The sequence below is a fragment of the Garra rufa genome, chromosome 7, assembly GCF_049309525.1.
Source record: "Garra rufa chromosome 7, GarRuf1.0, whole genome shotgun sequence".
NCBI classification, from domain to species: Eukaryota; Metazoa; Chordata; class Actinopteri; order Cypriniformes; family Cyprinidae; genus Garra; species Garra rufa.
Window position 1 is genome coordinate 31,235,827 of NC_133367.1, and position 14,682 is coordinate 31,250,508.

A 14,682-nucleotide genomic window follows, 5' to 3' on the forward strand; every position below is an offset into this window, starting at 1 on the left:
TATATCATTGATCATTTATATTATAAAGATTTATATCATTATATTTATAATCATTTGTCATGTAAATAATGTGAGTTATGTAAAACATCAGCTCAGTAACATTGTAATTATTGAATTTATATTATACAACATTTTAGTTACTTCTATCCACCTTATTCTTCAACGTAGAAAGTAAGCCTATGGGCGAGACCTCCGGTTCATTATCCGCTATAGGAAAAAAATGAGAAGAATAACAACGTAAACGGTAAAACTGCACTACAAACAAGTGTTCATAACTAAGATAAAACATTAAAGGTTGTATCAGCGATTTCTAGCCTAAAACATAAAGTGTCAAATTCAGCTGACCTTTATTCACGATCCGCTCGCTGCCTGCCCCATAAATTGTCTGTGAAAAAAACGCGTCTCTCTGGTCAGCCTAGGGTCCGAGATATGCCAAAAAAACAATCGGCGCTATCAACTATTCCACAGATAAACAAACCGTGTTCCAACCAATCAGCGTCAGGGGGTTCGTGTTGTGGACTTTACTACTGGTGCAGGGATGTGAGGGATGCGGAGCGAAAGTCCACAACACCAAACCCCTGACGCTGATTGGTTGGAACAATGTTTGTTTTTGCTGTGGAATGGTTGGTAGTGTAGATTGTTTTTTTTGGCATATCTCGGACCCTAGGCTGACCAGAGAGACGCGGTTTTTTCACAGACAATTTATGGGGCAGGCAGCGAGCGGATCGTGAATAAAGGTCAGCTGAATTTGACACTTTATGTTTCAGGCTAGAAATCGCTGATACAACCTTTAAAATAATATGGTAAGGCACCAATTTGCCAAAATGACCGTTTTTTTTTACAGCTGAAAGTAGCTGGAGGCATAAAATGTACAAATGGCCGCTTCCACGTTTATGGGAAAAATAAACGCAGGAATCATCGACGCGTTCGGTTGTACGCTGACGTCACGCGAACCCCAAGGGACGCGTCGCGTTCGCTTGCAGTGTAGACAGATTTATTTAAATTAACCAATTAATTTTGTTAAAGAAGAGATCATTTTATGTTGTTAAAACACTGCCTTTCAGTATAAAATCTCCAGAAAATAAGGTTTAGTTGATTACAATTCTTTATTTATCCAATATGAAACTGTAATGTGTGAAACCAATAAGCACGTTCTTCACAACATCAAAAAGGAAAATGTTTAAGCATTTCGAACATCTGAATCAAACGCTTTTCGATTCACATATTTGAATCAAACTTTTTTGGGAATCATTTACGTTTTTGAACACTTCCAATCCGAGTACAAACATTTGAACGGAATATTGTGTGCATCATAGGTGCATTTGAATGTTTGAATTGAACATTTATTGGCATTAGGAACACATTCGAACAGTATATATATAATTTATATTCTATAAGTGTTATATATTAGGGAATTTATGTAAGTGTTCGAACATTTTGGGCATCACCAATGCATCTAAACATTAAACATGTTTGAAAACCGGAACTGAGCATCATACGCACATTGGAAAGTTCAAAACTAAGGCTTAGTTTAAATGTTGGCCTTGGATATTTTGTGTTCTATAAATATTCGGCCATTTCAACCAACAATTTTGGCCATGTAGTTGCTGGAACGTTTTAACTTGGAACTTATCAGCATTACAGGTGCATTCCAAACTTTTTACAGTCTTTGATTGGAACAGTCCAATCGAATATCGTGATAGTATTCGAACATTGGATTCAAACATGTTTGAGCATTGCATCCATCATCATGCACGTTAAAATCTTCGAATCGAACATAGGCGATCTAATGTTGTCAGAACGCCTTTATGATGAGCAAACAATGCTGGCTAGATAGCCATTTTAAGCATTTAAATGTAAATACTGGGCTATTTAATCTTTTTTTTTATTATTCAGATAGTATTTTATATTGTTAAAACACTGATTGATTTAACATCATATCTCTAGAAAATAAGATTTAGTTGATTATGATTTATTTATGCAATATTAAACTATCTGTAAACCCAATAAGCACATTCTCCACAGCATAAAACTGTGAATAGTGGGTAAACTGCTTTTTTTTTTTAAATTCAGATAGTATTTTATATTGTTGAAACACTGCCTGATTTAACATAATATCTGCATAAAATAAGGTTTATTTATCCAATATAAAACTGTAATTTGTGAAACCATTAAGCACGTTCTCTACAACATTGAAAAAGAAAATGTTTTTTAATTTAATTTTAATTGTATTATAAAAGTATTTTATATTGTAATTGAACATAATATCTCCAGAAAGTATTTATCCAGTATGAAACTGTGATCTGTGAAGCACATTCTCCACAACATTAGAAAAGTAGAATGTTTAAACATTTAAATACTGGGTTATTTGCTCATTTTTTATTCAGATACTATTTTATATTGTTAAAACACGGCCTGATTTAACATAATATATCCAGAAAGTAAGGTTTTGTTGATTAGAATTATTTATGTATCCAATATGAAACTAATCTGTGGAACCAATATGTTCTCCACAATATCAAAAAGGAAAATGTTTAAGTATTTAAATGTAAATACTGGGTTATTTGATATTTTTCAAATTCGGATACTATTTTATATTGTTAAACCACAGCCTGATTTAACATAATATCTCCTTAAAGTCAGGTTTAGTTGATTATAATTATTTATTTATCTAATGAAACTAATTTGTGAAACCAGTATTTTCTCCACAATGTCAAAAAGGAAAATGTTTAAGTATTTAAATATAAATACAGGGTTATTTGCTATTTTTTTTAATTCAGATACTATTTTATATTGACTAAACACTGACTGATTGAGCATAATATATTCAGAAAGTAAGGTTTTGTTAATTATAGTTATTTTTCTATCCAATATGAAACTAATTTGTGAAACCGGTATGTTCTCCACAATATCAAAAAGGAAAATGTTTAAGTATTTAAATGTAAATACTGGGTTATTTGATTTTTTTTTTAATTCAGATATATTTTATATTGTTAAAACACGGTCTGATTTAACATAATATCTCCTTAAAGTAAGCTTTAGTTGATTATAATTATTTATCCAATATGATAAGACGTGAACGTCCGAAACGCGTCACGCAGAGAAGCGTCCAGTGCGTCGCGTCGCGCGTTTGCAGTGTGTGGATGGGTTTGCCAGTCAGGTGATCGGTCCGCCATTTTGTCAGCCATTTCCTACACTGGTCCGCTGCAGCTCAGCACTTACAGAAAGAGCGAAACCCCTCCTGCACAGGCCGCTGTTCGGGACTGAATGAGAGACTAGCGCTCTAGCGGGCCGGTCACTACTCACACAAATCCCGTGTTTGCGGTTCGGTCCGGTAGGACGGGAGGGAAATCATCATGGCTCTGAAAATCGTGAAGGGAAGCATCGATCGGATGTTCGATAAAAACCTGCAGGATTTAGTACGTGGCATTAGGAACCATAAAGATGATGAGGTGAGACACCTTTAACCATTTATTTCCATTTGTGTGCTTTAAATCAGAATTGGATGTTTGTGTTAAACGCAGCTGGTAGAAATGAATCAAGCTGATCTCGTGTCAGTGATCTTAAATCACCTGATTTCAGGTGAGCTAACCGGCCATAACATGACAAATGTGGCTAGATAACAAACGACTGTTTTTTAAAGACATTAAATTATTATTTCAATGATTTTATAACGCAGGTGGACAGCTGTTAGTCTTGTTAGAACAGTCTGTCATCGTTTTGTTTATCATGGATGAGGCCAGTTAGCATTGCTAACGGTCTAGAGACTTATATAAATACATTCTGCAAAATAAATACAGATTTTAATCCATCCTGTTTTTGACACGCTTTATTATGAATATTATAAACAGACTGGGTGCTCTAAACAACAGATGTTAATTCAAAATAGCTGGCCTTACTTATGTGTGTCATGGGATTGGCTGTGTCTCAACACCTAGTGAGCTGCCTATCTAGACAGCATTTTCTGAGCATCATAGGAGCTTTCGACAAGGTTCGAACGCCCATCTGATGTAATTTACAATTCGAAGATTTAAACATGCATTATGCTCAAAAATCTCTGATTCGAATGTTTGAATACTGTTGATATTCGATTCAGCTATTCGAACGCACCCATAAATGCCGAAAAATATCTAGTTTAAACGTTCCAGAGCAACTACAGTGACCAAAATGTTGTTTAAAATGGCTGAATATTTCTGTTATACAAATACAAAATATTCAGGGCGAACATTAGAACGTGCATTCAATCTTTGATTATTGACAGATTCGATTCGACTGTTCGAACGGACTCGTAATGCCGATAAATGTCTAGTTTAAATGTTGTAGAGCGGCTACAGTGACCAAAATGTTGTTTAAAATGGCTGAATATTTCTATTAAATACAAAATATTCAGGGCGGACATTCGAACGCGCATTATACTCAATCTTTGATTCGAATGTTCGAATACTATGTTGTTGATGAATACTTGATTCAACTGTTCGAACGCACCCATAATGCCAATGAATTTCTATTTTAAACCTTCCAGAGCCACTACAATGACCAAAATGTTGGTTACATTTTAAAATGGCTGAATATTTATATTAAATGCAAAATATTTAGGGTGAACATATGAACGCGCGTTATACTCAATCTTTGATGTGAATGTTGGAATATTACGTTGCTCATGAATATTCAATTCGACTATTCGAACACACCCGTAACTCAATAAATTTCTAGTTTAAATCTTCCAGGGCAACTACGGTGACCAAAATGTTGTTTAAAATGGTAGAATATTTATTTTAAATACAAAATACTCAGGGTGAACATTTGAACGCGCATTATACTCAATCTTTGAATCGAATGTTTGAATACGACGTTGATGACGATTATTCGATTCAATTATTCGAACACAGCTGTAATGCTGATCAATTTCTATTTTAAACATTCCAGTGCAACTACAATGATCAAAATGTTGGTTACATTTTAAAATGGCTGAATATTTATATTAAATGCAAAATAATTAGGGTGAACATTTGAACGCGCGTTATACTCAATCTTTGATTTGAATGTTCGAATACTACTTTGTTGACAGATATTCAACTGTTCCAACACACCCGTAATGCTGATAATTTTCTACATTTAAACATTTCAGAGCAACTATAATGACCAAAATGTTGGTTAAATTTTGAAATGGCAGAATATTTATATTAAATATAAAATATCTAGGGTGAACGTTTGATTATTATACATTTGAAGAACATTTGAAGCATTATACTAAATCTTTGATTTGAATGTTCAAATACTACGTTGTTGACGAATATTCGATTCAACTATTCGAACGCACCCATAATGCCAATACATTACTAGTTTAAACATTCCAGAGCCACTACAGTGACCAAAATGATGTTTAAAATAGCAGAATATTTATATTAAATACAAAATATTCAGGGTCAACATTTGAACTTGCAGTATACTCAATCTTTGATTCGAATGTTCGAATACTACGTTGTTGTCGAATATTCGATTTGACTATTCGAACACACCCATAAACTCAATAAATTTCTATTTTAAACATTGCAGAGCCACTACAATGACCAAAATGTTGTTTAAAATGGCTGAATATTTATATTAAATACAAAATATTTAGGGCGAACATTTGAATGCGCATTATACTCAATCTTTGATTCGAATGTTTGAATACTATGTTGTTGACGGATATTCGATTCGACTGTTCAAATGCACCCATAATGCCGATAAATTACTAGTTTAAATGTTTCAGAGCAACGAAATGGCCAAAATGTTGGTTAAAATGGCAGAATATTTATATTAAATACAAAATATTCTGGGTGAACATTTGAACGTGCGTTATAGTCAATCTTTGATTCGAATGTTCAAACGCACCCATAATGCTGATAAATTTCTAGTTTAAACGTTCTAGAGCAACTACAATGACCAAAGTGTTGTTTAAAATGGCTGAAAAATTGTTAATCACAAAATATTTAGGGCGAACATTTGAACATGCGTTATAGTCAATCTTTGATTCGAATGTTCGAATACTATGTTGTTGATGAATACTTAATTCAACTGTTCGAACGCACCCAAAATGCCAATAAATTTCTAGTTTAAATGTTCCAGAGCCACTACGGTGACCAAAAAGTTGTTTAAAATGGCTGAATATTTATATTAAATACAAAATATTCAGGGTGAACATTTGAACACGCATTATACTTGATCTTTGATTCGATGTTCGAATACTACGTTGATGACGGATATTCGATTTGACTATTCGAACACACCCATAAACTCAATAAATTTCTAGTTTAAACATTCCAGAGCCACTACAATGACCAAAATGTTGTTTAAAATGGCCGGATATTTCTATTAAATACAAAATTTTCAGGGCGAACATTTGAACGCGCATTATACTTGATCTTTGATTTGAATGTTTAAATACTATATTGTTGACGAATATTCGATTCAACTATTCGAACGAACCCATAATGCTGATAAATTTCTAGTTGAAACATTCCAGAGCAACTACAATGATGTTTAAAATGGCTGAATATTTCTATTAAATTCAAAATATTCAGGGTCAACATTTGAACTCGCATTATACTCAATCTTTGATTTGAATGTTCGAATACTATGTTGTAGACGAATATTCGTTTCGACTGTTTGAACAAACCCATAATGCTGATAAATTTGTAGTTTAAACATTCCAGAGCCACTACAATGACGAAAATGTTGTTTAAAATGGCTGAATATTTCTAGTAAATACAAAATATTCAGGGCGAACATTTGAACGCACATTACACTCAGTTGTTGATGAATATTCGATTTGATTATTCGAATGCACCCGTAATGGCAATTAATTTTTAATTCAAACATTCCAGAGCAACTACAGTGACCAAAATGATGTTTAAAATGGCTGAATATTTATCTTAAATAAAAGATATTCAGGGCAAACATTTGAACGTGGATCATACTCAATCTTTGATTCGAATGTTCGAATACTACGTTGTTGGCGGATATTCGTTTTGACTGTTCGAAGGCACCTGTAATGCTGATAAAATTCTAGTTTAGATGTTCCAGAGCAACTACAACGAGCAAAATGCAAAATATTTAGAGTGAACATTTGAACTTGTGTTCGTTTTGAACGTTCTAATATTCTTATGTTGCTCAGTTTGAGTCTTCAAAAACATTTGAATGTTTAGATGCATCTATGATGCCCAAAATGTTTGAACTTTTATATAAATCCCAAAAACATTTAATTTAATTGCATAAAGACGCGTTCAGTAATGTTGAAAATTCGAATGAACTCATAATGCCAACAGATTCGACTGTTCCAATGTGTTCGTAACACCGATAAATGTTCAATTCAAACATTCAAATGCACTTACAATGCACAAAATGTTCCGTTCAAATCTTTGAACTTGATTCGAAGTGTTCAAACACGTAAATGATTTCCAAAAACGTTCGATTCAAATATGTGAATTGAAAATCCTCTGATTCATGTGTTTTCGAATCACCTCTGTGGCACCCAGAAATGTTGTCTAGGTAGGCAACTAACTAGTTAAATAAGACACACCCTTTGTCTTGGCTGTGAAATCTCAACTGTCAGTTTGACCACAGCATCAGGGATTGTTTTGTGGTTGAAATAATGATGAAATGGTGAATAAAATCTGCAAACATTTGTAGGCCTCAGTCTGTCTGGTTACCTATAATGACAAGGCTGAATTTGCTCTTCCAATATGCTCCATCCTGGCCCCTCCCTTTGAAAAAGGGAACAAGATTCTGTGACAGTGAGCGTTTATAATCGCAAACAGGGTTTCCCCGCTTTATGGCATCACAATTCTGTTCCTTTTTTAGGAGATTGATATTCATATTGATTTTAGTCACCCGGTTGCCCTTCCTGCAGACAGCAGGTCGGTGATTTACGTGTTATGAAATGCAATAAACCTAGTGAACACTGAATAACGCTGATGTTAAGTGTTTCTGATGTGGCTTAGCCGGTAAACATGTCGGTTTGACGCAGGGTGGACCTTCTTTGGATGGCCGGCGTTGTCCGATGTGGCCTTGAGTCTGTGGCACAAAACACAGCATTGTGATCGCATCTATAAAAATATTTATTTATTTATTTCTATTTAGTTCTTATCTATTGAATTTAATTGAATTTTATTCTTATTTGTTTAATTTTAGTTTTTATTTAATTCTATTTTATTGTTTTCTTTTTATTGAATTTTATTGAATTCTTATTTTTATTCCTATCTATTTTAATATTTTATTATTTTTTATTTAATTCTATTTTGTTCTTACTTAATTATATTTTATTCTTATTTATGTCTTATTGAATTCTATTTTGTTTTTAATTATATTTTAATTATTATTTGTTAAATTGTATTTTTTTTATTATGTTTTAGTTTTATTTATTTCTATTTAATTCTTTATTGAATTATATATATATATATATATTTTTATATTTGTTTTATTCTATTTTATTTTTATTTAATTCAATTTTATCTATTTTTATTTTATTCATATTATTATTACTATTTTGTTCTTATTTAATTTTATCATATTCTTATTTGTTTCATTCTATTCTACTTTTTATTTAATTCTATTTTATTATTTCTTTTTACTTAATTCTGTTGTGTTCTTATTTAATTCTGTTTTATTTTTTATCTAATTTTTATATTCTATTTATTGAATTTTATTCTATTTTGTTCTTATTTAATTAACTTTTTTATATTTTTATTTAATTCTATTTTATTCTTATTTAATTCATTATATTTTATTATTGTCTTTTTTATTTTGTTAAAAATATATATATATATTATTAATTTTCTATTTCATCTATTATTATATTTTATTTATTTATATTTTATTCTTATTTACTTATCTATTTTGATGAATTGCTATAGAATTGTACTATCTGCCATTTATCCGTTGGCAGCCATAACATTAAAATAGTTATTAGTTTATTGTATTGGCCAGACTGTTAATATGTATCATTTTTGGCATTGATAACTAAAATATTAATTATTAAAAAACAATTTTGTTTATTCCAATAAACCTGAAATGAAATATAAATATTAGATGAAACATTTTTTTGCATTGGGAACTATTGTTAATTGTAGGATGAGGTACTAAAGTTACTAATTAAAAACTAGAACTGAAATAAAAATAAGTTAAAACTATTTAAAAACGTAAAAGAAAAATTAACAATTACAGAAGATTCAACTAAAATAAAAAACTGAAATCTACAACTGAAATAGAAATATTTTTTTTAAATATAAAAAAAATCTGTTAATTTCTTTTAAAAAAATTAATAAAATAAAAGCTGAAAATATATCAATTAAAGCAATTCAAAGTATTTATTTAAAAAAATAATAATTTTTGTCTGTGTTCATAAAAAGTTTGTCATTTTATTGAGTGCTAGTTGCAGCTTCACTTTGTAAATATTCAAGAAGTTGCTCAAAGTTGAATCCAGTTGTTTCTTTTTGCATAAATAGCTAGCTTCTCATTACAATGCCTTCATACTACAATCTTGATTCAGGTCTGACTGGTTTTGCTCTGTTTGATTACCTACTTTCATTACAGTAAATTATCAAACCAGGTTCAAATCGCACCCTTTGTGCATTCAAAGCCAAACATCCTTTAAAACGTGCTTTATTCTATGCTTCGACGTTCCTGGTCTCCAGGCCCTGTTTAATCTGCAAACATCTGGAGTCAGGTATCAGCGAGGCTTCGTCAATGTAACCCGTACCGGCGTACCTAGATATCGTGTCTGTTACCTGGCCGACAGCGGACAGCGCCGTGAAATATTCATAGGCTCCTGAATGAACTGTCAGACTGTGCGTGTGTGTTCGCCGCTCTGTTTGCTCTCTGTCGGCGGTTTCATGTGAGACCTCTATATTTGTTTTCCACAAGAGGTGGGTGTACTTATCCAAAGCACTGGCTAGGGCTCAAAACTAGCGAGCTGCCTACCTAAATGGTATTTTTGCACATTGTAGTTGCATTTAAAACAAATAATTTTGGATTTAAATCATTTCGGGACATCGTAGATGTGTTTGAACAGCCTTACAATCACTAGTTTGCTGGTTAGTGTTTAAGAAAAAGGAAGGAATGAAGGTTTTTTTCTCTAGACTGTGCTCTCTTGTTTGCTTGGGAAGGACTTTGAGTTCGTCTTCATACTTCAGTGACAGTTTGCTGAGCTGGTCGAATCCAATTCTTGGCTAACTAACAAATATTTCAGCCACGGCAATGGGCTGAAATTACCCATAATGCACGATTCATTGGAGCTGAAGGAGAATTGGATGGTCTTTAGGAGAACATTGTATTCTTGAAGCGATGAAATTACCCATAATGCATCATTCATGGCGATTTGACAGGAAAACCTTCCGGACAACTGCTTTACCTCTAGAGTTTCATTTTTACTAGGTCGAAAATTAACCTTAATGCATCATTCAGAAGTACTACATGAAGGTTTGACACAGGAACCTTCTTTTACTTCAGTCTCAATAGGTGGGAATTACCCATAATGCATCATTCATATAAGCTGCATGAGGATGTGAGAGCAAAATCTTCTTTTGCATCATATTTTTTATTTTTACTTAGTGGAAATCATTCATAATGCACCATTCACTAGAATTTTGTAAATATGTGACAGGAAAACCAGATTTTACCTTGCATTTGTTGTCTATCGAGGCTTAAATTACCCGTAATTCATCATTCATAAGGGTTTGGTAAAGATGGAAACCTTCTGGAGAGTCTTTATTGCATATTTTTAATCTCACTTGGTGGAAATCACCCATAATGTACAATTTGTGACAGTTTTGTAAATTTTGTCTAGAAATCACTCTTGAAAACCTTTGTTTGCCTTGTTTTTTCAGTCTCTCTGGGCTTAAGTGACCCATAATGCATCATTTACAAGGGCATGTAAAGATGTGTATGGAAACTCTTCTGAGAAGCTTCTTTCACCATATATTTTTGGCCTCAATGGGTGGATAATGCATTATTCATAAGAACTGCCTGAAGATTTGACAGGAGAACCTTCGTTTACGCTAAACTTAAATTTTTACTAGCTGGAAATCACCCATAATGCACCATTCACACACACAAAAAAAAAAGATATAACAGGAAAACCTTCTGGAGAATCTTCATTTACCCCATATTTTCAGTTATACTGTCAAAAAGTTACCCATAATACATCATTTGCAAAGATTTTATGAAGATCGACTTGGAAATCTTGTGGAGAACCTTCACTTTGTTTTCTTTGGGGCATAAACGACCCATAATGCATCATTCATGTGAGTTTTGTGAAGATGTGGCTTGAAAATTGTCTCAGTTGTTCTCAGTTGGTTTGAAATCACTCATTATGCACTATTCACAGGAATTTTGTAAAGATGTGACAAAGACCTTCTGAAAAAAAAAAACTTTTTCAGTCTCATTGGTTGGGAATTACCCATGATGCATTATATACAAGGGATATTCAAAGATTTGGCCTGAAATCTTCTGGAAAACCTTCATTAATGTTCTTTTTCAATTTTCTCTGGGCTTAAATTACCCAGAATGCATCATTCACAAGGGTTTTGCAAAGATTAGGCCTGGAAAAACCTTCATTTACTTCATATTTTGAATCTAACTTGGGTGGAAATCACCCATAATGCACCATTCATAAGCATTTTGTAAAGATGTGACAGGAAATCACTCTTGAGAACCTTTGTTTGCCCTGTTTTTCTCTTCTTGTTTCTCTCTGGGCCTAAATTACCCATCATGCATTATTCTCAAGGGTTTTGCAAAGATGTGGCCTGGAAAATCTTCTTGATAACCTCCATTTACCTTGTTTTTTCAGTTTTCTCTAAGCTTAAATTCCCCATAATGCATCATATAAGTGCATTATGGGTAATTCTGAAACAGCGAGACTGAAAAAATGGGGTAAAAGAAGGTTTTTCAGAAGGTATTTGTCTTCATCTTCTGCATCTTTACAAAATTCTTGTGAATAGTGCATTATGGGTGATTTCCACTCAACTGAGATCAACTGAGACAATTTTCAAGTCACGTCTTTACAAAACTTGCATGAAATGATCATCTGAAACCACTTTTTTTCAGTCTCTCTGGGCTTAAATTACCCATAATTCATCATTCACATGGGTTTTGCAAGGATGTGACTTGAAAATTGTCTGGAGAACCTGCATTTAAATAAGTGGAAATCACCCATAATGCACTATTTATAAGAATTTTGTTACAAATGATGTTACAAAGACCTTCTGAAGAATTTTCTTTTATCCCATTTTTCAGTCTCAATGGGTGGGAATTACCCATAATACACCACTCACAAGAATTTTGTTAAAATGTGACAACAAATCACTCTTGAAAACCTTTGTTTGCCTTGTCTTTTTCAGTCTCTGGGCTTAAATTATTCATAATGCTTAATTTAAATAAAGGGTTTTGCAAAGATATGGCCTAAAATCTTCTGGAGAACCATCATTTATCTTGTTTTTCAGTTTTCCCTGGGCTTAAATTAACCATAATGCATCATTCACAAGGGTTTTACAAAGATGTGGCCTGCAAAATCTTCTGGAGAAACTTTATTTACCCCATATTTTCAATCTCGGTTGGGTGGAAATAACCCATAATGTACCATTCACAAGAATTTTGTAAAGATGTGACAGACCTTCTGAGGTCTGAAGAACCTTCTTTTACCCCATATTTTCAGTCTCACTTGGTGGAAGTTATCCCCAATGCACCGTTCCCAAGAATGGTCACACAAAGGTGTGACAAGGACCTTCTGAAAACCCTTGTTTTCCAACAACCTTGTTTTTCAGCCTAAATGGGTGGGAATTACCTATAATGCACCATTCGCAAGAATTTTGTGAAGATGTGACAAGAAATCACTCTTGAAAACCTTTGTTTGCCTTGTTTTATCAGTCTCTGGGCTTAAATTACCCATAATGCATAATTCACAAGGGTTTTGCAAAGATATGTCCTAAAATCTTCTGGAGAACCTTCATTTACCTCATATGTATTTTAACTAGGTGGAAATCACCCATAATGCTCCATCCAGATGTGACAGAAAAAACTTTTGGAGAATCTTCATTTACCCCTTTTCTTCAATCTCACTTGGGTGGAAATCACCCATAATGCATCATTAACAATATTTCTGAAGAACCTTCTTTTGCCCCATATTTTCAGTCTCAATGGGTGGGAATTCACAAGAGCTTTGCAAAGATGTGGCCTAGAAAATCTGGAGAACCCTAATTTACAGGGGTAAAATTACCCACTATGCACCATTCACAGGAATTTCATAAGGATGTGATGTGATGAAAACCTTCTGAAGAACTTTGTTTGCCTTATGTTTTCAGTTTTCTCTAGGTCTAAACGACCCATAATGCATCATTCATAAGGGTTTCATGAAGATGTGACTTGAAAATCCCTCACATACCTTATATTTTAATATTTACTAGATATTTGTAAAGATGTGACAAAGACCTTCTGAAAAACCTTCTTTTACTCCATATTTTCAGTTTAAATGGGTGAGAATTACCCATAATGTATCATTCGCAAGAATTTCACAAGGACGTGATAAGAAAACCTTCTGAAGAACTTTTGTTTGCCTTGTATTTTCAGTCTCCCTGGGCTTAAATGATCTATAATGACTGGAAAATCTTCGTTTACAGCATATTTTCACTTTTTATAACAGTGAAGTTGTTACGTGGGGTTGTGCCCATGTAACACTTCTCTAACCCCTTCAGTTGTTGCTGTCACTGCTCTGGCTGTCTCATGACTAAAGACACATGACCAGCACACTCACCCATACAACAGCACTCTGTGTGTCTATCAGATGAAGAGTATGTGTGCTGTGTGGCCAAGGTTCGCTCTCTCTCTTTTTAAAATTAATTTAATACTTAATCATTTAACAATGTAATGTCACAGGCCTTGAGATATTGTGGTTTATCAGCGCTTTTAGACATTCATTGAATGACTCACACAAACAAACAAACAAACACACACACACACACACACACACACACACACACACACACACACACTCTGACCTAGTTTTAAGCATTTTTTTATTTTTAGTTTTTGGTTTTCAACAATGCATCTTTGATAGTGGCTTATATATAGTCTAACATGAGAACATGCCTTAAAAATCATGAAGTGTTCAGTTCAAGTCATGGATTTAATCAGTCTTGTTTTTCTCAGTACTTCATGAGCCAAAAGTTGATCAAGGCATGTGCTGCAGACATTAATCTTTAATAAGATTCTTCTTATTAAAATTGATGAGTGATGAGACATTTTCTCTCGTTTGTTGTTTGATTAAAATGAATAAGACAGCGGGAATATTAGACTGCTATCACTTTAAGAGCTGCCCGGATCTATACTGTTACACATGTTTTCTTTCTCAGTTGTTTGCTTTCACTTAAGACCTAAATTACTTGCAAAGACAGGCATTTTGACTCATACAGGTGTGTGTATTTAACCATTCAAGGGCTAAAGTAGCAAAAATAAATCCAAAAGCTTTATCACCCCACCTCGTCACCTATATAGTTTCATATCACACTCTGTTGAAGTTTCTGTTTGAGGTTTGTATTTCGGATAGGTTCAGTCTGTGATTTGGTAGCTGCTGCTGACCACAGGAAGCTAAACGATGCCCTGGGCTGTCATGGAGAGTGCTGTCTTTTTGTATTTTTGTTTTAGGCT

The 14,682-nt window shown here is 33.3% G+C and overlaps 1 protein-coding gene across 1 annotated transcript in view; it reads left to right on the forward strand.

Moving 5' to 3' along the window:
* Positions 1 to 3,188: 3,188 nt before the first annotated feature.
* LOC141338107 (AP-3 complex subunit delta-1-like) overlaps positions 3,189 to 14,682 on the forward strand; it is a 43,194-nt gene continuing 31,700 nt past the window's right edge. The window contains exon 1 of the mRNA XM_073843668.1: positions 3,189 to 3,452. Coding sequence (XP_073699769.1) covers positions 3,357 to 3,452 — 96 coding nt within the window. The 5' untranslated portion in view covers positions 3,189 to 3,356. The remainder of the gene's footprint in view (positions 3,453 to 14,682) is intronic.